This window comes from Gouania willdenowi, chromosome 6 (genome assembly GCF_900634775.1).
Source record: "Gouania willdenowi chromosome 6, fGouWil2.1, whole genome shotgun sequence".
NCBI classification, from domain to species: Eukaryota; Metazoa; Chordata; class Actinopteri; order Blenniiformes; family Gobiesocidae; genus Gouania; species Gouania willdenowi.
The window spans coordinates 67221807-67246529 of NC_041049.1; the positions used below are offsets into that span (position 1 = coordinate 67221807).

At 37.5% G+C, this 24723-nt stretch overlaps 3 protein-coding genes across 6 annotated transcripts; 1 reads left to right on the forward strand and 2 right to left on the reverse strand.

Annotated features, from left to right (window-relative positions):
* On the reverse strand, positions 1-10410 carry LOC114465321 (uncharacterized). Its single transcript, XM_028450249.1, has 8 exons — positions 9995-10410; positions 8727-8950; positions 8554-8655; positions 7585-7686; positions 5573-5686; positions 5335-5443; positions 2922-3565; positions 1-1612 (listed from the first exon to the last, which is right to left on the reverse strand). Exons 1-8 carry the CDS (start codon positions 10074-10076, stop codon positions 1166-1168), a joined length of 1824 nt encoding a protein of 607 aa, XP_028306050.1. The 5' UTR covers positions 10077-10410; the 3' UTR covers positions 1-1165.
* On the forward strand, positions 10025-15494 carry pdf (peptide deformylase, mitochondrial). 2 transcript variants are annotated; one of them, XM_028450255.1, is made up of 3 exons: positions 10025-10163; positions 12313-12949; positions 15216-15494. In XM_028450255.1, the coding sequence occupies exons 2-3, from the start codon at positions 12337-12339 to the stop codon at positions 15371-15373; spliced, it is 771 nt and encodes a 256-aa protein (XP_028306056.1). In that variant the 5' UTR covers positions 10025-10163; positions 12313-12336; the 3' UTR covers positions 15374-15494. The 2 variants fall into 2 exon arrangements, with proteins under 2 accessions (XP_028306056.1, XP_028306055.1); XM_028450254.1 differs by lacking the exon at positions 10025-10163 and adding an exon at positions 10955-11039.
* Positions 15328-23786, reverse strand: spata2l (spermatogenesis associated 2-like). Of its 3 annotated transcripts, none has more exons than XM_028450252.1 (5): positions 23637-23786; positions 21931-22280; positions 20608-20901; positions 17395-18158; positions 15328-15439 (listed from the first exon to the last, which is right to left on the reverse strand). In XM_028450252.1, exons 2-5 carry the CDS (start codon positions 22276-22278, stop codon positions 15361-15363), a joined length of 1485 nt encoding a protein of 494 aa, XP_028306053.1. In that variant the 5' UTR covers positions 22279-22280; positions 23637-23786; the 3' UTR covers positions 15328-15360. The 3 variants fall into 3 exon arrangements, with proteins under 3 accessions (XP_028306053.1, XP_028306054.1, XP_028306052.1); XM_028450253.1 differs by lacking the exon at positions 15328-15439 and adding an exon at positions 16222-16320; XM_028450251.1 differs by lacking the exon at positions 15328-15439 and having other exon boundaries at positions 17175-18158.
* Positions 23787-24723: the final 937 nt, after the last annotated feature.

The following is a 24723-nucleotide window of genomic DNA, read 5'->3' on the forward strand; positions in this document are numbered from 1 at the left end:
TTCAATAATACAAGTTTATTCACCTTTTTTCTCGTATTTGTTTAAATGACACATGAATAAAAATCTGCGTCACATCACTATAGTCAGAGGCAGCAGCGTTTCAGCATAACCTGTTGGTCATAAACAAGTACAGCATCTGTTTGTCTCTTTGGCTTTTATTCACTTCAAATGTTTCATTTTTACACTCCGGTTTAGCTCTTAATCAGTTTATTTTATGTGTGTGAAAAGATTAGGACAATAACTGCGCAGATGATTCAGTGTGTGTTACTGATTATATTTCTGTGATTTTCTCTGGGTTTGTCATCATGATCAATGTCCTGCTGTACAATATCAGCAGTAATAATAAATACATCACCTGCGTACTGCTACATGTTGGCTGATAGAAAGACAGAGAAACTGTGTTAGACTGCATAAGCTATGATATATCTACAAAGACTACATAAGCTATGATATATCTACAAAGACTACATAAGCTATGATATATCTACAATGATATATCTACAAAGACTACATAGGCTATGATATATCTACAAAGACTACATAAGCTATGATATATCTACAATGATATATCTACAAAGACTACATAAGCTATGATATATCTACAAAGACTACATAAGCTATGATATATCTACAAAGACTACATAAGCTATGATATATCTACAAACCAGGGTTTAAAATTAAATGTCCTGTAAACTCCTTCATTATGAGTCTAAACCCGATCCAGCATTGTGTACGCACTGGTTCAACCAGTCCTAAATTAAAAACATGCAACTGGGGATTATGAACTATTTAAACTCTCCTGCACTAATCTGTACCCGACTGCATTCAATTCAATTTGAAGCTGGTCATAATTAACTGGCTCATAGTCAGTTTAATGTTATCCTATAACCATCCAGTTAAAGTGGTTAATATTTGTACAGCGTTAGTCTAAAGCAGTTGTTAATCCATCCCAATGGGATCCAAACTTGGTTGTAATCCTGCACGATTGAGATGTCAGTCCTCCAACACACCTAATTACTCGTTAGCAAGCTAGCTGCACAGTTACAGGATGGGAGCATTCGACTTGGTGGCCAAAATAAATAAAGCACCAAAAAAAAAAAAAGAGCAAAATCTTCATTTTTGCAGAACTTTTGATTAAATAATTTTTTTTTTTTTTTTTTAACTTTTAAGTTTCTTCATGCTCCCAACTGTGCTCCTTAGCATTCTCATATTCCAGAAGAAGTCTTTTCTTCTTCATCCATGGTTTATAGTCGGGGTCCTCCCGAAGTAACGAGTCGTCCCCGTCGCTGCCTGAGTACAGCTCGTTGATGTCAAACGATAAGTCCGTCTGCTCCTCCTGCTCCTCTGGTTCTGGGTGTGTGTATGGAACCATCGCTCTGACACACTGTTCCACACTCAGCCTGCTCACGCACACGTACGGCTGACCTAAGGCCACCTGGGTGGGAACCAGAGATCCCAGTCGAGCTCGGAGGACACGGGGGTCGGACGTGGAGGTGGAGGAGACAAACGTGGAGGGTGGGGGTGGAGTCTGAATTAGTTCATTAGCATTGTGACGAAGGACTCCAGATGATCCAGATGATCTGGCTTTTTGAGTTCCAGTGGAGGAAGATTCCTGAGGAGGAGATGAAGTGCTGCTGTCAATAAAATTATGGAGTATACTTCCAGAAAACATCAGAAACTGAAAGGCAAACCCTCGACTCAGCAATCTTGCTTGCCTGTCCAAACATGCAGAAACAACAACAAACACATCGTTCTCCTATAAAACAACAAGGGTGAGTTAGTTCTTCCCTGACGTCTTGCATTTTAGATGTTGAATGGGTCACTTTTGCTCAGTATTTTTTTTGGTCACTTGTATTATGCTGAACTAATTTGTTAAATATTCTTTGACCAAACTCAGTTAAAACTACATTTATATCTAACATTCTGTGTTGCACAACTTATTTTATTGAAGGAAAAAATGAGAAACTCCTCATAAAAGTAATAGTATTTTTTCTTTAAATTCTCAGCACCCCCACATATCAATCCCGCACCCCCTTAGCACCGGGAGAGAAAAAGTCTTGGTGCTGTGCCTGCTTCAAAGCAATTCTGAAAATTTGGTTGAAAACAAAGCAGTCATGCGCCCATAAATAATATTGTACTTTTTTCATGGGTTCTTTAAAGTCCTGACTGTTGTTGTTTTTTTATTGTAAACAGTAGATATGGTATTATGTTTTCTGTCTTCAGTCAGTTTAATGTTTGTCTCATTATGTTAAATGTTATTGTTCAACTGTATGTTATATTATGTTTACCTGCCTTAGGACAACGGATGAAATGTAGCTATTGTGCTAACTCCGGTATATTTATGTTGACGCTGTTTGCTGACACATTGATGAATATCAGGGTTCCCACACTTTTTTCACTATGACTTTTCAAAACTTTTCCAAAATATTTTACCAAATTTCCATGACTTAGTTCTGAAGCGCTAAGACCTTGTTTCGCGCGTACATTTCCTAGTTTTTAGCGTACGCCAGCTGAAGTGATCTTACCCACGCACAGTTTTATGAATGAGGCTGAGAGTGAATTTGCGTGAATTTGTGAGATCTTGTTATTCCCGCTCAATGATGCTGCCGGTATGCAGCATTTTCACTTTGAGATAACGCTTAACATCTTTGGGGTTTAACATATTTTTTTCAAATTCTATAACTTTTCCAGGAATTTCATGACCGTGGTACCCTGTAATATGTAATGTCCTGACATCAAAAGCGTGACTGACAGTTCAGAGTAAGATAGAAATAAAGATAAGGTGCATTTCGAGCTACAAAAAGCAGATTTGCAATTAGTAACTAGAAGTAAGCCTAAAAAGCAAATAAATAAATGAAATGAACGCGTCCTACAGTGTGCTCGGTGTGGGAACGTCTAGCTGTGCAGTCAGTGTGTCTGACCTTCTGTGAAAGCTTGGAGACGGTGCGTTTCCTCCGCAGCCCGGCATCCCTCCACCCACAGCACTGCTCCATCACAGAGCTACCATCTGCTCTTCTTCTGTCCTGGTCATCCTGAGGAGCCCCCACCTGGTTGTTCTGATACACTGTGAACGCTTCAAAGGCTTTATAGTTGGGATGAGTGGAGATGTCAACAAGTCGTACAACTGCTGACAACAACCGGTCCTCAGGCTTTTCGTCAGTTTTCTCCGTTTCAGGAATGTGCCCGTCAGTCTGCGGGGGGAGGGCAGTGAGTGAGGGGACGAGGCCGGATGGGGTGAGATCCTGTGACGATGCTGATGAAGCCGATGAGAACAGCAGTGGAGAGGAGGAGGAAGAGACGTTGGCCTTGGGGCCGTCGTCCTGACACTCCTGCAGGATGCTGGTCACCCAGCGCTGATGTCTGGAGCAGAAATGAGGACGTTTACTGATCCCGTCCTGATCTGGACTCTCTGAGAATGACTGCTGACGTCCTACGGCTGAAGGACGGTCCTCGTCTCCGCTAAAGCCCACCGATTCAACATCGGACGGTTTCGTAGCCACTTCAGACTTTGACAGCGGGGACATTTCTGCGTTGCCCTGAGTTACCGAATGACAGGAAGTAGCATCTGAAAGGAGACGTTCAAGGAAAAACGTGAGAAACTTGGGATTAAATATTGGACAGTAAAAACTGTGAGTGTAAGAAAGACTAAAGGAAAAAAACCAAAGAGAAGTAGAAAACATTATTTTACAAGATGTAAGAAAAGTTCTGACACTACAGTTTAGAAACAATCCATGATTCAACAGTTTCCATTACAATCCTACTTGGATGCAAGTTTAGATCAACACGGTTCCTACAGCTTCAGTCAAATTAAATTCAAGACTTTTTAAGACTTTTTTTTGCCATTTGAAATTAAATTTAAGACCAACTTCACAGTAAACACAATTGGGAAAAGAAACAAAACGCGACAATAATTACATAGGGTTAGGGTCATTTTTTTCCCCCAGTGTCTAGTGCAGACGTGCAACTGGCAACCTCCAAAGTAAACACACAAAATGACAGTAAAATACACAAAAAAAAAGACGTAAATAATCAAAATCAGTGCAAAAACACACAAGATGACTAGAAAAATAGCCAGAAATCTATAAAATAACAACAAAAATACAAAAAATATAAACCATTAAGAAAAGCCATGAAGAAAAGTCTTCATTGGACAGGTGATTTGGTTTGAATAATGTGGTTGAAAGTTGCTACAAGCATGAAGCGCATCTGCACAGAGTCCCTCTGAAACCATGTCATTGTTTTATAGTTGGTTCCGCAATTTTACGGTAAACTATACATTTTTAAAAAACTAATGTTACCATTTATTTTGAAATGCAACACTAATTACAATCACAAAACATTATCCTTATCATGTGTTAAAATATAAGACTTTTAAAACAATAATTTGAGACACAATTATCATTGTGCTTCAAGCATTGTAACACATATTTATCATTAATACGTATTTTTTTGTGGTTTAAAATTCAATTTATATCAAAATGTAATTTTCTTAAAAGTTTGATCCTTTCTTTTGCCTTTTTTCACAACTGCCCAACCTTTTGTGCACTTTATACTTTTATGAAACATTTGGAAGCTTTGCAATTGCTGCCACCTACTGACATGAAGGAGTACAAGATTTTATTCCAAATAAATTAATAAAATCACTGTCGTTTGTCTGATGCACATTTTGTAATAGATTAAAAAAAAACACATCTTTGGATGAGAGAAGCGAAGTGGAACACTTGTACACGCTACACTTACACAGCACACAATGTTGTTTTAGAGTTAATTAGCCACAATATATATACTAAAAAAAATTGGATTGATATTTTTAGTTTATCATTCTTACTCTTTTTGACTGCTTGTATTATTTTCTTTATTTATTTTGTTTAATTCTAGACATTAAATGTTTTCACATATACTTTTTCCTATTTATTGACAGCAACTTTTTAGTTTTTTTCCTATCTTTTTAAATAAAACAAAAACAACTATTATTATTATTATTATTATTATTATTATTATTAAAATATATTTCCGTGTGATCTTGTATCATTATGTTTGTTCAACATTTTTTACATTTTTAATTTTTTGACTGTTTTTAAGAAGTGGTTCCTTTCTTTCCTCATTCCTGAGAATCCTACTCTAGATATAATTGTGCCTGTAACATAATCTAATGTGAGAGGAAAAGAAGCCGTATCTTATTATTAAACAAGGAGGTACCTTGTAAAATACAAATGGCACATAATGGTTTCAATTTGAATTTTATTTTGAAATGAATCTCCATCCTAGCTGAACTACAGCTCACTTTAAGCCTTCTGCTGAGCTTACTATATTGTGTCTCAGGTCCTCACTCACCACAGTGTAGCAGGTTCTTCAGTGTTGCTGTTATCTCGGTGCAGTCAGACGTTATTACATCCAGAAGCAGCTTCTCGTCCTCAGTCACGGGACTGTTTTTCTTCATGATCTACATCAAACACACACAGTCGTTCAGTGAAGTGATGAACTCGATGCTCTGCAGGACGAACGGACCTGAAGCTACGCTTAAGGAGGTTTGGTTTTCACAGAGGAGAACCATGTATGATGCAACACTCACCCTATCCACGTACGTGTCTGCAGGTTGTGCAGCTTCCAGTTGGTGCAGATACTGCAGCAGCCTCTCCTCCACTTTCTGTGCATAGCGCTCACCGTACTGCTCCTGCAGCTGAGTCTATGGACCACAGCACAGCACACATCACAGACTGGCATCAGACCAGGGGCATCAAACTCATTTTAGTTCAGGGGACAAATACAGAGCAGTTTGATCTCAAGAGGACCACAGATTTTATGTTGGAAAACAAATAATTTCCACATTATTGTGCCAAAATATACAAAATATGCAATAAACTGATAATATCCAAGCCATAAGTGACAGATATCAGTCCCAATAGGATCTTCACTTTAAATTTCCTAGATTTTGTGATCAATTTCTATCTAATTAAGGGAAATATTATGTCATAATTTGAGAAAATTGAAGGATTTTGTAAGAATTTCAAGTTTTTTCAACTGTTAAACGTTAAAAAATGACTGCACAGGGAAAACTGTGAGCCCCTGTGAATATTGTTGACTTTCATTTACACAATGATTCATATTTTCTCTGTCATTTTTACTTTCTCCTGGGGGCCAAATTGGTTGCTCCAAAAGGCCGGATTTGGCCCCTGGGCCATGAGTTTGACATAAGAGCATTAGACGCTCATTAGCATTAACAAACACTCCAGCTTCTTAATAAATAATCACCTAATTTAAAAAGTGTAAGAAAGCTTTAATGGTGAGTTCTCTACTGGTGGGTTAGGACCCAAAAGTGAGTCAGAGATGTATTTATACGGCGTTATCTTTTCTTACTCTAACAGTGGAGGACAGTAATTTGATCTTTTACATTCTTTGAATTAAAGCTTTTGATTCATGTTTTGAGTTACTGGGTGAAAAAACGATTTAACCAAAATAATTTCTCCACAAAAACCTACAAAATCTCAGTTATATCTACAATCTATTACAGTGTAATAAATATTACCTGAATGATGCGTTTATGTACTTTTTAAGGGCTGAGGAAGTCTCTGATGTCATGAGTGGACAACTAATTATTTACATCATTATAATAAAGTTATGGCATCGTCTGCAATAGATATTATAAAAGCCATGTGACCCATCTTCTTTTTTCTATCTTCTAACCCTAACGTTAACCCCTCACGGTGTAGTGTTGGAGGCCCCACATTGATCACATTGGAAACTGGAACACTGGTGTTCTGATATTTTTAAGCCTTTTCTCATATAAACATGTTAGTTTTTAACATGTAAGAGATTTTTGGTCATGTTGTTGTTGATTTAATGCATTTGTTGCTGATTTTTTTTTTTTTTTTTACTGCTGATTTTTATTGTTTTTACTGCTGATTTTAATCTGTGTACCCTTCGCTCTTTGGTTATTCTGTTTTAAAACCAAATCAAAATGACAAACAGTGCGGTTATTATTATTATGGTTATTAATTTAATAAAACAAAAAAAACAATCAATTTTTTCTATTTTTTAATTTGGTTTTGAAATGAAACAACCAAAGAACGAAGGGTACACTAATTGATTTTAAATGTTTTTAATGCTGATTTTAAAGGTTTTTGTTGCTGATTTTAATGTTGTTATTGATTTTCCAGCTGTTGAACGTTTTCTATTGCACTTTTTGATAATGTACGGCACGTTGAGCTGCCTTGTCTATGAAATACAAATACAAATTAGTTTGCCTTACCTTTAAATCCAGAATTTTATTTTTCTGTTTGCAGCGATAACTATATATTAAAAGGAAAAAATGTAGGCAAGAAAAATGAAATGTATTTCTATGTGTTCCAGCTTCTATAACGTTATAACAGTTAAAGTTGCGGAATGTTTGACTAAACAGATAAGACAAGATAAGATAAATATCAGAATGTGTACAACGATAGAATGCATTAGCAGTCAAAGTATCCACTTTCCATCTGGGAAACTGGCGTTTAAATCCATAACAACGCAAAAGTCAGTTATAATGGCTCTAAAATAAAAGTCGTATCACCCTTGTTATAAATGTAGGAGGTGAAAGACACAAACCTGAATGTAGTGATGGCGTCTGTCCTTGTCCAAAGCAAGAACAAGTGCAAAATCCTTAAAGTCCCGATGGTTCCTCCTCATGAGGAACATTTCTTGATGACTCTGAGGTGAGAAAACACATCACAGACAGACGTTGATTCTCCAGGTAAGAGTGAGGAAAATAAACAAATGAAAGCATTAAAAATATGGTGATTTATAATGTTTATTTTTAATTAAAAACAATAATACTACTAAATATTACCAGCAACTCACAAATCGACAACAAAAACACACAAGATAAGAGACGAATATATTGAATAATAAAAAGCACAACAAAATGACACCAAAAACACACACGCACTCAGACAGAAAAATACTATTACCGGCAACACACACAGTGACAACAAAGACACACTAAATGAGAGGAAAAATACACAAGATCACTACAGAATACACAAAAGCAACAGAGAAACATACAAAACAACACAAGAAACCACCAAATGACACCAAAAACACACACACTAAGAAAGAGAATAATTTAAATTATAATAACACACAAAAACAACAACAAAAACAAACAACACAAGAGAAAAATATACTGAAAAATAAAAAGAACAAACAAACATCATCAAAATACACAAAATAATGAGAAAAATTATTAGAACATGAACTGAAAATGACTGAAAAATGACCGTAAATAAAATAAACTAGAAATAAATCAATTCAGGAGACGCTAACTACTTTTCCATTCCACTTATATACAAAATGAGATTCTTTAAAATGTGTGTTATCACTCATTCCTTCCATTATTATGCTCTATAGATGTTGTTTCATGGAATTCTGAGCAAAATGTAGTCAGACAAAAGGGGTACTTGATAACAAAAATAAGAAAAAGGGGGTACGAGAAGCAGAAAAGTTTGAGAAACACTGGGTTAGAGCAGCTTTAGGTGAAACTCATGTTAAATCAGATGTAAACAGATGGAGACTCACACACTGATGCTGGTATTGTGGTAGTTTGTTGGGGAAGAACTGGATAATTTTCAACACAGTCTCGATCATTCTTTCCTCCTCCCTAAGCATCCACATGATGACCTGTAAACACACACCATGACGTCAGGAGGAAAGCGCAGACAAACACTTTAAAAACACACAAACATCATTACCAGGGTTTTGATGCCGAACATGATCTTCATGTGTTTGATGGCGGTCACCACACCAGGGAAAAGTCTGCGTGTGGCCTCTAAGAACGCCATCACCATGTCAAAGCGTGCCACGTCCCGCCTCCTCGTGATGGAGTAAACCAAGGCGGAGGCCACGCGCAGTTTCCCCGAGTCCTCCAGACTGAGCAGCAGAGAGTCTAAGTCCAGCCAGCAGTAAGCATCCATCACTGAAGAAACAACAAAACAGATTTACATTTAAAGACACAATCCAACATGATGCTACAGTAGGCTTTTAACTCTACACTCATCTCAATAATCAGCATTAATACAACATGACGTATATTTCATTTGACCATAAGGAAATAAATGAGTCATCTTACATAAGTTTTGGTTAAGATTAGAAAGTAATAATCAGTTAAAAAAAAGAAAAAGAGGTTAAAGAGAAGATAAAGACCTCTTATTTTCTCTTTGGCATACACGCCGACAAAAAAAAAACAACAGAAAAACAAGGAAACATTTATTCATTGCAGCTTTTAAGCTTTTTTTTTTTTAATATACTAAAATAGTATTTTTTAAAGCCTTTTAGATTTCATTAAAATTTGTAAATATCCTTTCTACCTTCTACTTCTTAAAAAATACTTCTTTATTAATGTCCTTGCCTCTAATAATGTTTTATACTTCTTTTTTTTTTCTAATATAAATTCCAAAGCTTTGAAATCAATCCATTAGATTTATTTAAATAATGGTAATAACCCCTGATATTTTCTTTACTGTAAGCTATTTAAAATATTAATGCTTGCTTAGTTTTATTATTTAGCTATTTTATATTTCAATTAAATAACTTACTTGATTTTATATATAATCAAAAATAGCTACTGCTTTTCTTTGGCCTAATGAACTGCAATTTTGCCAAATACCAGAACATTTGTGTTTATATTTGTTCTTTTATGTGTTATTTTTGTATTACTCGGAGCCCCAGACGTAACGTGGTAAAAAAAAAAAAAATAAATAATAAAAATAAATAAATAAAAAATTGGGGGGGGGGGGGGGGGGGGGAATGAAATACTAATTTGTGTAAATTAATAATTCGTAGTCGTAAATTTGTATTTTGTGGCCACAAATAAAAATTAAATAAAAATCACCACGTCATGTCTGGGGCTCCGTAGTATTATCACTATTTTTGAAGAAATAAAAAATATTTTATTATTGTTGTATAAACGTATAAATCATCGCCATCCCGGTGTAATGAATCTGTCCATACACTAACTAACCTTGTAAGTCCATCTTCCGGTGAGCCCACAGATGTTCGATGATCCTCAGCGTTAACCCGGAGCTCCTCCGTGAAGCTTCCATCGGCCGCTCTGCTCCGCGGGCTGTGGGGTCACTCAGGGCGGCCACAGGGAGCTCAATGGAGCCCCTTTAAAGCTCCACCACCACTGGGTGAGGACCGCCACACCGTCCATGGCTCAGACATGTAGCGACAAGTCACAGACATGACGGAGCAAGTGCGTCAAGTTTTCAAAATTAAAGCATGCACAATGCTTCCTGTCACGTACTAAAATAAAACTTCTTCAAATATCGAACAAAATTATATTATATTTAAACACATTTGTTTTAGAAAGTTTACCAAAACATAAATAAAAAATAAAGAAAAGCAAATAGCTTACTTTATTTTTTTGTGCTCTGTGAACAAAGAAAACACAATTTTCTTTATTCATATTGCACACTATGTTAGCACTCAGTGCTAAAAAATTATAAACACACTTTTGTTGTTTTAGCTCATTTATTTGTAGATAGATAAATACCTTTTTTTCAGACTCAGGGTCCATAAAAAACATACCGAAATCCATTTAAATTGAAAAACATTGCTTTTCGTGTCAAATATTGCTAGGAAATTAATTATTACAAAGTGTGTCCAATAGCTGTTATTTAAAGTCTCTAATTAATTAGATTCGTTTTTTTTAATCGAGTCCCAACATCATTTTTTTTCCTTTTTTGCATACGAAAACACACAAGACGGTGAGAGGACAACTATTTGCACAGATTTCTTAATTTTTCTTATCCAAAGTAAAACTAAATAAAATATTATTTTCTGAGATGGTTCTATGAAATAAGTGAATATTTATATATATAAAGTGGGCTGGGTGTCGTGGAGAGGTTTTTATACTTTGTGTTACATTGACTTTTATTTTAATAGTAAATTTGCGCATGAACAGGAAGTAGTTTGACGTAGCAAAGCTCGTTTCCTGCTGTCCTCACAAATGATTCCGTGCACTTTGTACAACATAGCGCCGGAGGCAAACACGTTATTTTAAGGTAACTCCGGTGGGACGCGTGTTTAAACAGAAACATTTTCCTCCTGGAAACACAAAAACAGCATTTTTACCGTGTAAGCTGCACGTGCTAACAGAAAAGCTGTGGTTGGGAGAGAGGTTAAAGAGGAGCGCGCGTTACGTGCACCTACACGTCCCGGGCGGTGGGCGGTGTTGTCAATATTGAATTAAAAACTTAAAAAGCGACTAAAGTGAACTGTTTATGCATTCTGGGTGTTTATTGTGTAATATTTAATACAGGCAAAAATGTATTTTGATATTAAATTAAAATTAAGCGATTGCTAATAATATATAAAATCCTAATTTACCCTCCTTAAACGCTTGCTGCCTTTATTTTTGTAATAATTTCAGACCTTTAACATGTATGAAGATTGTATTTTGCTTAAATATTTTTATCCCCAAAATATTACACAGTGTTATGATAATTAACACTTTGAATACATTATTTCACTTGATGCAGGCACAATCGACAATATTGCAATGTTTTTGTTTTGTTTTACTTTTAACTGTAAAATTTAAAAAGACTTTGAATCCCACCGTCTCCGATAATGTATATATATATATAAGTAGCTGTTCTAACAACCCTTTAGTCCTGTTGTGGGAATAATACTACCTTCACTTAATGTTATGTTTGAACAGAGACATGAGTTAGAACTTAGAAATCTTAGCTAAACCAGTGGTTTTCAACCTTGGGGTCGGGACCCCATTAGGGATCACGAGACATTTATTTTTTCAACAATTTGAGTCCATTTTTGCTTATTTTTACCCTTTTCTGCAACTCCACTAAACTTGCCATATTTTAACCTATTTTAATCACTTTTTCTTGCCATATTTTTGCTAATTTTAACGTGTTTTTGCTGCATTACTCCCATTTCTGCCACTTCTCCATCAAATTTCAATGCCTTTTCTGCACATTTTTTCCACTTTCAAGACATTTTCAACACTTACAAACCATTTCCACCACTTGATGTCACACACGTTGACCTATTTTTGTCACTTTTAATCTCATTTCACTATATTTCATGCTTATTTTTTTGCCAATTTAACCACATTCGTAGTTTGTCATGCACATTATTTGCCAGTTTAAAACTAATTTTTTCCTTTTTGGTCACTTTTAACTCATTTAATTTCTAATGAAAACCAAGATTTACATCTTTAAGATGACTATATACTATGGCCCAAATAATAATAAACTTCCTGAAAAGGTTGAGAACCACTGATCTAAACAGCCTAACTGTCCTTTCTTCTCTCCACAGCCTATTCCCAGTTGCAGCCTCACCATGTTTACCAGTCCAGGACCATCTCTGCTGTGGTCTTCCTGTGTGCTTTTCAGGCTTTGTGCTTCAAAGACTTCACGTTCCAGCACTAGAACCTTCAAACTTTTAGCATTGAGCTGCACTCGTTCGCTACCTGTGGTTCCCTGCAGACACTCGTCCTCTGGCACCATCAGAGTACGTTCCTACCTTCAGTACATGAAGCGTAAAGTCATCTCCCCTCCCACTCCCCCTTACAGCCACGTCTGCCAGGTCGGGGACCCTGTGCTTCGTTCTCATGCTGCTGCCGTTGACCCCTCAGAGGTCACGGGTCCTGAGGTGCAGCAGGTCATCGGGACTCTGGTCAAAGTGATGCGAAGGCTGGAGTGCGTGGGGCTCAGTGCGCCTCAGATCGGGGTGCCGCTCCGTATCTTAGCACTAGAGTATCCTAAGAAGATGCTAGAAGAGAGTTCTGTGGCGTGCAGGGAAGCCCGCGGTTTGTCCGTCCAGCCTCTGACCATCTTTGTCAACCCTCAGCTGAGGGTGTTGGACGGACGGACGGTGCGTTTTCAGGAGGCCTGTGAGAGCATCTCAGGCTTTTCTGCAACAGTTCCACGATACCTGGCAGTGGAAGTGTCCGGTATGCACATTTAATACTTCATTATCACTGTTTATGTGTCTGTGGTCCAACTGATAAACCTGTGAGAGACTTAAACACAAGCCATTTCCAGGTTAGGGGTCAATTACATTTTTCAATTACAATTCCCATTATCCATGTTTAATTACAATTAACTTACGATTACAGTGACCAGCATTTCTTTCCAATTACAATTATTATTTTTCCTCAGAAAATCAATTACAATTATGTTTTCAATTACTAAAATTCAAGTTCAAGTTGAGGTTTCGTTTATTCAGACAAGGTTTTGTGTCATGTCGGGAGATTAAAAAAAGTTTCTGAAAAACCTTGTCTGAATAAACGAAACCTCAACATAATATACTAAAGTTCAAATACAATTAATCACAATTACTGAGCCTGAAATTAATAACCTAATAAAAGTGAACCTTCCTCTTGTGTTAGCATTCTGTTAGCATCTCTTATGATAACGGGTCCTAAATCAGCTCTAATTTATTCCCTATTTATTGGTTACCTTGTTAGGCTTCCTAATCAATGAAAATATTGGTATTAATATTTTTGGTGTGAGCATCTGTCAATGTTTTTAAAATAGTAAAATTTGTGAAAGCCTGATATAAAACATATTTTGATAATTAACTACATATTTATAGAACTGTAACAGGGTTCCCCAGTTTACATTAAATTATAATTGAAGTTTTTTTATCATTTTCATGGCTCTTACAATTACAAAGTCAATTATCTAAACTCAATTACAATTTAATTACAATTATAACAGCAACAGATTTTTTACAATTATATTTACGCCATAATTGTAATTCATTATCAATTATAATTGACCCCAACCTTGGCCAATGCCATGAGCCAATAAGCTTGTGAGTGAAATTAATACTCATATACAGATGTTTTCATGTCCACGTGTTAAAGGTACATTTGAGAAATGGGGAAATTGAGCTTTTACTTTCTTTAAAAATGGCAGAATTCCTCGCCCACATGAGATCAAACAAGGCTGTTCAGTACTGACCACTTTATCCAATCACACATCCATCAACTATGTAAACCCCACCCCCTAAATTTAGTCCACTGTCTTTGAGAAAGTACACTAGTACTACCTGTCAGTGCCTGATCTGTTCGGCTCCTTTCAACGCCTACACTACGTCACTTCCTTCACTCGCAATCTTTGCGATAGAGCTCATGGGAAGTGACATTTGAATGTAAACTGACCATACATTTGTTAAATACTTTAATACTCCACATGTAAATATGTGACTGTTTTTAATTGTTAATTTAAAAAAAAAGACAAAAAGGAAAAACCACCGCAAGACAATATATACAAAAGTGAATGAAAACACAATACACAACATTGACAGTCAAAAACCAGACAGAAAATAAAATACAAGACAAAATAAATCGGAATTCACTCAAAACATACATTACTTATTGTTTTTAAATTCCAGGGTTTTAACCTTTTAAATAGTACACAAACTGCCGTAAAATAGGCCGACCGGATGTAGACGCGTTTCGCGCATGCGTTGAAAGGATCGGGCACTGACGCTACCCCCTCCGCTGATCAGGTACGATCATTGCCCCTGATCAAGCAAACTTTTCAGTTCCACTGGCTATTGTCTTCAATGGAAATTTAATACACCCTTTGTGGCCCCTGAGCTGAAATGAGTTTGACACTCCTGCTCTTAATGAAACTACAGTATATCCCATAAAAAAAGACACAAAAATGAAAAATGGAAGCCAATAAAGCCTGTAGAGGTACACTACTAGTGTACCACTAGCTAAATGGTAAACAATTAGCAGAAAAAACTACTCAATTTGGACAAAGAATCTGCAGAAATTTGCAAAATAATGCATTTAAAAAAATTACAAACCTGGATCAAATTAAAACACAAAAAACAGAGAAATAAATAAAATAAAAAAAACATTACAAACTAATTTGTGACACATCAGCAGTATTGACTCTTTGGAGGTTGGAACCAGCTCGGCATGAATGATGCCCAGCCCAGTAAAGGTGACGCAACCATTACAAAACGTAAGCAGTGAGACAGAAAATGTGATAAAAAACAAAACAAAAAAAAGACCCAGTAAAGTGACCAAAACTAGAGTATCATGGTAACACAAGAGGTACAAGAAACACTTCCCTTTCCATCACATTTGTCTCTGACCGTGACCCGTGTCACCCATTCAGTCAGAAGCCTCCAGAATTGTGTAGTGTGGGTCAAACAGTGAAGTGTGTAATCAATCATCTCACCTCGCACCCTATCAGGTCTGAATGAAAAGGGCGTGGCCACCACGTGGCAGACCAGCGGCTGGTTGGCTCGCATCGTGCAGCATGAGATGGACCATTTAGATGGAGTCCTTTACATCGATCGCATGGACAGCAAAACCTTCATCAACATAAACTGGCAGGCTCACAACGAGTAGATCAGACTGAGCTGAAGGCTCCACATCATCATACGGACTCTGAGCTGTTGGACATCATCAGGACATCTGAGGTAGAACACATGGAAACACGTCTGACTGCTTCCTGTAGAGTTCAAAGGTTCCGAACATCATTTTTTGATTGTCTGGTTATTTAAAAATCGTCTCGTCTTTAAATGTTTCAAATAAAAAAACATTATTTTGCCATTTTAAAAGCCTTTCAGAGTGATTCTTAATTAAACAGCACTAACTCGTTTTCAGGTTGCAAACACAAATCCTACTTTACTTTAACATAACAGGCAGCCAGTAAGAGTATTCTGTTCCCTTGGGGAATTAATAATTACGTATTTATTGAAATCAAGGCATATAGTTTAATTCACTTTGAAACAAAACAGTTATATTGTACTTTTATTAGGAGCTGGTGGAATATCCTTTTAAATAGAATAATTGATCATTTCCAATTTTTATCTGCAATAAAAGTATCATTGGAGTTGTTTTGACTAAATTTTAATTAACAATAAAATTACTGCTTTCTTAATGTTTAAACTGCTTTTTTTTATACCAGGAAACTTCAATTTGCTTTTTTATTAGAAATATGATACATTATATGATTTGTGTTTCTTAACTAGCTATGACCTCACATTTATTTATTTTGTATTTTTTTTTACGTATAAGTGGATATAAAAAATCTACACAGCCCTGTTCAAATGCCAGGTTTTTCTGATGTAAAAAATGACACCAAGATAAATAATTCCATAAGGTACATTTGGTGCAAAAACAACACCAAAAGAACACCATACCTACAGTGAAGCATGGTGGTGGCAGCATCATGCTTTGGGGCTGTTTTTCTTCAGCTGGAACTGGGGCCTTAGTCAGGGTGGAGGGAATTATGAACAGTTCCAAATACCAGGCAGTGTTGGACACAAAACCTTCAGGCTTCTGTTAGAAAGCTGGAAATGAAGAGGAACTTTATCTTTCAACATAACAATGACCCTAAGCACACACCCACATCAACAAAAGAATGGCATCACCAGAATAAGATTGAAGTTTTGGAATGACCCAGCCAGAGTACAGACCTGAATTCGATTGAACATTTGCGGGGTGATCTAAAGAGGGCTGTGCACAGGAGATGCCCTCACAATCTGTCAGATTTAGAGCAGTTTTGTAAAGAAGAGTGGGCAAATATTGCCTCATCAAGATGTGCCACACTGATAGACTCTGACCCAAAAACACTGAGTGCTGTAATAAAGTATTAGTTTAGGGGTGTGCATATTTATGCAACCAGGTTATCTTAAGTTTTTTTTTTTTTCCCCTTTAAAGGTTTCAGTTTATTTTTCAATTGCATTGTACAGGTTTTAAGTAACATTAAAGGTGGAAAAAGTTGTGTAAGTATTTATCTTGGTGTAATTTTTTTACATCACAAAAACCTGGCATTTGTGTAGATTTTTTATATCCACTGTATATTTTGGCAGTGAAGCAAGACGCCAGTTTTACTGTCACTAAATCAGCTGACTGATGCCTCTTCAGTGTTGGAAACTTCAAAAAAGTGAGTTCAAAATGAATATGATCCAAATAAAGCCTGGAAGGTGGAAAAATCACTTTAAAACCTCTTATTCTGCAATTCTGTCAAAATTCCCTTTTCCCATGTGATTTCCCCGACTGTGACCTTCAGTATGACATGACAAATAAACACAATCAACACAGACGAGTGGAGTAAAGAGCAGGTTTACTGAAACAAATCCCATCATCACACGTGTGCCTTGTGTTGAGTGTCATTAAATCTCTCACACACAGGATTAGGGGATTAGGGATACTGATTGTAAAAATGCCATGCGCACATTGAAAGACAAGCGCCTGAACTCGGGTAAAAAAAAATGTGCTTTGTGCTGAGTTGGCAGGTTTAAGGCACTTGAAGTGATCAGAAACGTCCTCACACAGACGACGACTGGTCAAATGTTTGGCCACAATTACAAGTGACTGGGTTTTGGTACCAGCAGCTCGAGCACAGTTCGTCCCCACAGTACCTGCAGAGAACCAGAGGCTTCCTGAGGCACGCCTTCCCACAGGAACACCTTCCCAGCTGTTTCACCCTGTGATTATCCAGGCAGACCTCCCCCTCTCTGCAGGACGCCGTGTGAAACACGCTGCAGGAGTGACACAGCAGCCGAGGGTCCAAACTGGTGAGGTCACAGCAATCGTGGAAGGTGATTGGACGGAGAGGCGGGATCATGGATTTGGGCTCATCGTGTAAGTCCAGCGAGGCCATGTATGCGACGCTGCTGTTCATTTGATCACTCAGCAGGAATCCTGATGCCTCTGCAGCTTCACTAAGGTCTTGCGTGAGCTCCACAAGATGGTTGTTCATTCTACAAACATCCAGAGTGGGACAGGTGATGCTGTGCACGGCGTCACAGTCTTCACAGTGTCTAAGGCAGCAGGGCGTGGAGCGGAGGCAGCTGCAGAGGTGTTCCCCTCCCCCCCTGCTTTTTCTCAGCAGCTCCATGTCTTCGTACCTGGACTCTCCGCAGGGCAGCTGGCTCTGCTTCCTGTCGTCGGTACGGCTCTCATCCATGTCCAGCGGTGACGCTGTCACGCTGTGGCTGTGTGTTTTGGCAGCTGGAGGTGACGCCTCCCTAGGATTTATCCAGGCTAAAGACAAAGGGCCGTCACTGATGGAGGCTTGATGCTCACTGCCGTTGACGTGCTCCTCCCGGTACAGGTCCACTTCAAAGGCCTCCATCAGCGGCTGGTTGACCTCCAAGCACTTCTTGGTGATTTCAAAGGCCACCTGTGTAGAGAAAACTGCTGTAAATGCTAACAGTACGTGAAGGGCCTGTACTACGAAGCTGGATTTCCTCTTATCAGAATCAGAAAAGTTTATTTTGCCAAGTACAGTTTTAAAAAACAGCACAAGGAATTTGACTCGGTAGTCGGTGTGCAGAACAGAAAAAACAAAACACAAGCCAGCAACAGTAATAATAATAATGATAGGTATAAAGTAAAGGTTTTTTCTGAAAATAAAAAAAATGTATCAAAAAATATAAATATATAAACATATATAAAGTGCTGCAGGTAATATAGACTTTATGGAGGTGGTGACCAGGGGTGGTCAATTGGTGGCTGGGGCTGTGCTCATGAGGCTGGTGGCAGAGGGAAAGAAGCTGTTTTTGTGTCTGGAGGTTCTGGTCCTGATGGACCGAAACCTCCGTCCAGAGGAGAGAGATTGAAACAATTTGTGTCAGCGGTGGGAGGGGTCGGCCACACTCTTTCCTGCACGTCTCTGCGCTAACTTCCGGGATTTAATCAGTGTGTGCTGTTCTATGAAGCTGGCTAACATCTTACAGGGCTAAATCACCATGGTAACTTAGGCTGAACGACTAACCTGGTTGGGAACAGGTTTTGTTCTGGATAGGATCTGAGCGAGTATTAAAATCCCGCCTCCTGACCAATCAGTTCTCTTAGAAAACGACCTGCCCGATAAAAGGAGGATCATTGTGTGAACACGTCGCTGTGTGGATCTGATGTGACGCTGACAGGAGAGAGAATATTTATCCTTTCATTTACCATTGACATCCTATAAGAAATATATAGATTTTTATCTGATGGACTAACCGACATTAGTCAGCTGATAAAGCCTGCTTATGTCGGACGCATTCAGACCGATACATTTTTAGGGACGCCCCAATACAACTTTTTCATTTGCGATATGATACTGATATTGCAGCCTTGCGATCCGATATCAGCATTAATCATACATACTTTTTTTTTTTTTTCTTGAATTAAAAAAAAAAACAAACTTATTTTGTAGAGTGGAATGTTAGAAAAGGCTTGATCAAGTGATGTTATTCAAACAGAGAACAATGGTCAGCAACAGTAGGTATGAAAAAAATATTTATATTATTAACCAAATGATTACATAATTTTTAACGTTTGACATAATATCTACAGTATTCTACAATTGAATATAATAAATAAAAAATAAATTGAAAATAAAGAAGAAAAAAAAATCGGAAAATCCGGAAATTTTAATCCGATATTAGTTTTCCGGCTAATATGGGACCGATATCCGATATTGGATTGAGACACTCCTATAAATTTAATTAATTCATTCATGTATTCTGTGGTGACGCTGAGAGCCTCAGTCCTGTAAGATAATATAAAATATAAATATATTTCACCTTATGATGGAGGCTGATCTGTATGAGCGAAGCATACCGCAGACAAGGTCAAAGTGAAACTCATCAGAGTGTCTGTTTACTCTCCGTTTATAATCTCACTAATTTAAGCATTGACACTCATCAATTGACAATTATCAATTTTTTCATTTTTAACTCATTCTCTGCCAGCCATTTTCAGAGCAGCCAACCCCATACTGCCAGGCATTTTAGATGATTTTCACTGATCTTTCATGACCCACAGATTATTTTGTACTATGCCAATCTGAATTGATTATTTTTTTCTGTTTCTAGCTTGTTTCGTTCTTACGTAATCAGCAGTTGAATAGAGGCAAGTTTCACACAAATGGCCAGTTAGTGACAAAAAGTTGAGAAAAAAGCCTTTTTCTGAAAAAAACCTGTTAGTGACTTTGAAGCATTTTTTTTTTTACTTTAGTGACACCTCAACATTGGTTTCCTTCTATAAAACCACAAAAACAACACTGAGACCAGGCTTTTGATGGCAACATTATTATTATTTTTCTATCTGGGTCAGAGTTGAATGGATTTCTTACTGTATCTTGGCATTCCTCCAAGTCTCTCCCCTCGTCATTCTCCCCATACGCAACCTCCTCCTCTTACCGGACATACCGAGTGTCACCGCTTGCCACGTTTTTTTTAATCGTTTTCTCTCACCATCGCGACACTCTCAATAGTCCACTTAGTTCTACACATGCTCTGGTTGAGTGTGCGCTGCTAAAAGCTTCAGCATCAACTCCCGTAGCGCCATTTTCTGTCTTGTAAACCCTTCCTCTTCCTCTGAGCTCTGCTTGTCACGGTTGATCTCTCATCCAAAGGTGCTCTGCTGCCACCTACATGGCACCAGTTGGTCACTACATCATTGTACAACCTCGATATTCACAGGAGAGCACACTGTCCCTAGGCAGTCAATAAGTTAACGCAGTATAACAAACATTATCTATAAAGCTAGTTCTAGGAAGACATTTTTTGAGGGGTCGCCAAAAATGTGTGATATCAAAATGGGGTCATGACCCCATAAAGGTTGGGAACCACTGCACTAACCTCTAGGTTGTGTCCTTGCTGCCTCTCTTTCACTAAACTCAGCTCCCACTGAGCATCACCGCCGTGTTTCCCCAGCGTCGCCAGCAGGAGGCAGCACTCGCAGCGAGCCAGGAAGAAGGCACAGGACAGACGAAGGAAGTCATCAGCAGAGAAGCCCCTCACTGCAGCTGAGTGGAGGGTGAGCTTCTCAGGGAGGGGTGAGCTGGTTTTATATCCCAGAAGGCCAAACAGGTTCTCTATCTGCGATGCTGGAAGTGCTGGAGTGATGCAGTGGGTGAATGTCCCAGAGTACATCTGAAACACAGCATTAACACCGTGCGTTGGGAATGACTGAGTTTATTTGCTCTTGCACTGTATGCATTGGTGTTTTTTTTAATTAATAATTAAGATCACAACAGGTTTTTTTTTTTCTTAATTAAATATTAGTTATCCATTTTTGGTTGTGTCCCTCTCACAATAGCTTATTTTTATATTACTGTATAATAATGGCATCAAACCAGTTTTCCTTGTGATTTTGAACTAAAGATGAACCGAAATGAAAATTCTTGGCTGAAACCGAAAATTAAAAAAATCAAGGCAGAAAACTAAAACCAATGCAATGGAACAAATTATTATATGTCTCCAAGATGTGTGCTCCGTGTGCTAGGGCTGCACGCTTAAGGCCAAAATGATGATCACGATTAGTTTTTATCAATATTGTAATCACAATCATTTATCATGTTAGGGAAACATTTCTTTTGCACAACTTTAAAAAAAACAAAAAACATTTTAACAGTGCAAAATTAAGCTTTAAATAAAAATTATACAAAAAAAAAAGAAATTAACCCAATAATTTCAATTGTACCAAGGCTTAACTGAATAAATACATTATTACAGAATGCTTTCACAAAATGCAACTCATTGGAAACAATTAAAGCTCACAGCTCTAATCAATCCACCAAATGACTCAAAGCTGCCGCTGACTAATGGTTAAGAAAGCGCTTGATTTGATATGCAGCAGAGCCCACATTTCAAATGTAAATATTGCAGACGATCAGGTTAATTTAACTATGACAACCAAAATCCTGATCACGATTAAAAATGTATTAATTGTGCAGCCCTACTGTGTGCTTTGTTTACAATGTGCATCATTTCCTATTGTTCTGGTTAAATCCCCGGTGTTTAACCTCGCGTCATCACAACATCCTCTTTCGGACAGCTTTTTTTAATGAGAAAAGTGTTTCAGCCATTTTGGGTCATTGTAGAGGCTGGAATTTCGGTGAAGCACTATTTTGAACTCGTGACAAATCTAATCTATCTTCTCTGTGTGCATGCTGGGCCCACCTTGATCACTCTGTACTCCTCCCTCCAAGGACTCAGGTACAGATTTAAGGCCGCCTGCTCCAGGACTTCAAAAGCCTTGGCCAGAGCCTGCAGGCCGCCCCTGGGTCGGCCTCGTCTGCCGCAGGCTGCTACTGACGACGCCTTTAGTGACTCCTCCATCACCACCAGAGGATCTAAGCCGAGGCAGTGCGTCTCCCGGGCGTCTGCGTCTCTCAGCAGCATCTCCACCTGCTCCCGCAGCTCCTCGTCTCTGCTTCCTACGCCCAGGCCTCGGCCCGAAATCTGACGCTCCAGACTGGATTTGTAGGAGCTGAGCAGGTCCCTCGCTCTTTGCCAAGCACTGCTCATCTCTGTATCATCCATTCATAAAGAGACAAGGAGAAATGTTCAGAGGATTGGAAATGCAACAGAAAGTCCAACTAGTTGAATATTGATAATACAACATGACAGGCAACTGCTGAGATGGTTAGAGATGGCATATTTAATTTAAATCGACTCAAACAGTAGCATGTTAGCCAATAAATTCAACGATAACAGGAGTTGTAGGTATGCCTGTGGACTGGTGACATTAGCACGGTGTGCTCTGATTTAGGTGCTGACATAGGAGGCACAAGTTGTTTAAGATTAGTACGACCAAGGTGTAACAAAGAGGCCAATGGTTGTAGATTAATATTTAAATCCAACCAACTAATCGTGTCATAAAAAGCCCCAACTAAGATTTAGGAATACAAATGTTATTATAATCCCTATTTGAAATAATTTAATATTTGTTTAATCTTGTTTAAATAAAACTTTAATATAATTTACTTTACAATTGATAATGTTCAAACAGTTCAGAAGCTGCTTTTTAATAGATAATCTAGGAAGAAAGAGGACAATAATGTATTGCCAAATGTATTAATTTGTCTGTCTTTCCATGCATTTAAGGCTGAGTGACAACTTATTCCTTATCCAACCATTTACGTCTGTTATGGACCATGTCTAAAGCAATATTGGGTGCAGTACCAGCTTTAGCACCATAATACACTGACTAAAAAATAATATTAACAATATGTAACAAAGACAGGGAGACAGGGAGTGTTTACAGGATAAGCTTCTGATAAGCAAAAATAAGAAAAACGCATTGTAACAGTATATGATTGATTTCTATGATCAAATATGCTTAGGATAACTAAGATATTATATATTTATAATAATACTATTTAATAAGGGTGAAGGAAAGAGCTGACTGATATTAAGGTTTTGTATTATAGAAGCTGAATAATGTATAAAAATGAATATTTAGATCTTTATGGAAAGCAAAGAATGTGGTTTTGTTTATTTAACTTAGCAATAGTGAATAAAAAAAATTACTTTTACTCATCCAGAATAATGCATGTTCTCTTAAACAAAGCGAGTTGTATAAGCCTATGTTAAACCCAGGAAGCTGACGTTAAAAGTCACAAAGAAACAAAAGAAGCTCCGTGCTGTTTCAACACATGCCGAAAAAGAGTTATTATTTACCGTGTTGTGAGAAACCGAGGGCATAATATGTGTTTTACAAGCATAAAAACGAGAAAAATCAGCGTTTTTAAATTGAGTTTTGGTTTCAGAGGAAGTGGCTGGTCCTCGAGCTAAGCTAACGCTAGGCTAAGATTGGGTGGACACAAAAAAAAGCCCAGGTTGTGGTGAATAAATGACCGGAAAGCAAACATTAACAGACTCACCTGTTCTTTTGTTAAGCGGAGGGTCTTTAGTGACACACACGGACGTAAAGCAGCTGCACGCGCTCAGAGCGGAACAAGCGCGCGGCCTCGGGCTAAGGTAAACATTGTCACGTGATCAGAATTTCCCAGCGTCACGTCACACTGGGCGAAACTGAAAGCAAATATTCCTACAATGTAAATTAGTGAATATTCAAGTAGATACATACCATACATATATAAAAATTTTCACGAAAAAATAGTCTGAAAAACAAAACCAAAAAAAAAAATTGTCCGAAGAACAGAAAACAATACTAATATATATATATATTTAAATTTATTTTATTTATTTTTTTCCAGTGAATGCAATATGCTTCCATAGCCATATTTTCTCTCTATAAAAAAAATAACAAGTCGGAAAAATGGTAAAAATGAACACTAACAACAGAAAACAAAATTGTCAGAAAAACTGAAAAAAATTAGCACAAAAAACAGAAGAAAAAAAATTACTCCAAAAAAAAAAACAGAAGAAAAAAGTGTGTCTGAATAACAGAAAGACATATAGCCCAAAAACAAACAAAAAAATAAATTATTCAGAAAATTGGTTACCATTACAGGAGAAGGTAGCGCCGCAAGCTAACTAATATTTAGTTGATTTCACCTCCTCCTATAAATGATAACTGGACAGTGGACACACAAGTTGATCATTTCTAATCCTTTTTAACATTCTATTAATTAAAAATATAAATCTGAGTGTGATTATAGGAGCCTTCATGGTGGGTTTTTGGTTAGTGTGAAATCTGTAGCTGTACTAAAGTTTAGCATGTGCTAGGCTAACAAATGCTGAACTGCTATGACAGGTTCTCATCCATTACTCTATGTTTAATGTTGTTTATTCACTTAAAAAAAAAAAAGTAGTCCACAGGTTTTTAATTCTGTTGGGTTCAGATTCATAATGTAACTTTGTGGGGTTTGTAGCTTTAACTACATGTGGAGCATATAACGACATCTATTCCCATTGTTAATGCATGGGATTTGATTATTCCACCCTGTTAATTATAAAGAGCAATGTGTGCTTATTCATTATCTTTATTAGCATTTTTTGGTGAAA

Coding starts and splice junctions, on each gene's coding strand:
- LOC114465321 (XM_028450249.1), bottom strand. CDS start 10,076: ATGGAAGCTTCACGGAGGAGCTCCGGGTTAACGCTGAGGATCATCGAA. Junction 8,951..9,994: donor CCGGAAGATGGACTTACAAG/GTTAGTTAGTGT, acceptor TTGTTTCTTCAG/TGATGGATGCTTACTGCTGG. Junction 7,687..8,553: donor CACAATACCAGCATCAGTGT/GTGAGTCTCCAT, acceptor TTCTCACCTCAG/AGTCATCAAGAAATGTTCCT.
- pdf (XM_028450255.1), top strand. CDS start 12,337: ATGTTTACCAGTCCAGGACCATCTCTGCTGTGGTCTTCCTGTGTGCTT. Junction 12,950..15,215: donor CCTGGCAGTGGAAGTGTCCG/GTATGCACATTT, acceptor GCACCCTATCAG/GTCTGAATGAAAAGGGCGTG.
- spata2l (XM_028450251.1), bottom strand. CDS start 22,278: ATGAGCAGTGCTTGGCAAAGAGCGAGGGACCTGCTCAGCTCCTACAAA. Junction 20,902..21,930: donor AGGAGTACAGAGTGATCAAG/GTGGGCCCAGCA, acceptor GCTGTGTTTCAG/ATGTACTCTGGGACATTCAC. Junction 18,159..20,607: donor AGCAAGGACACAACCTAGAG/GTTAGTGCAGTG, acceptor TTCTCTACACAG/GTGGCCTTTGAAATCACCAA.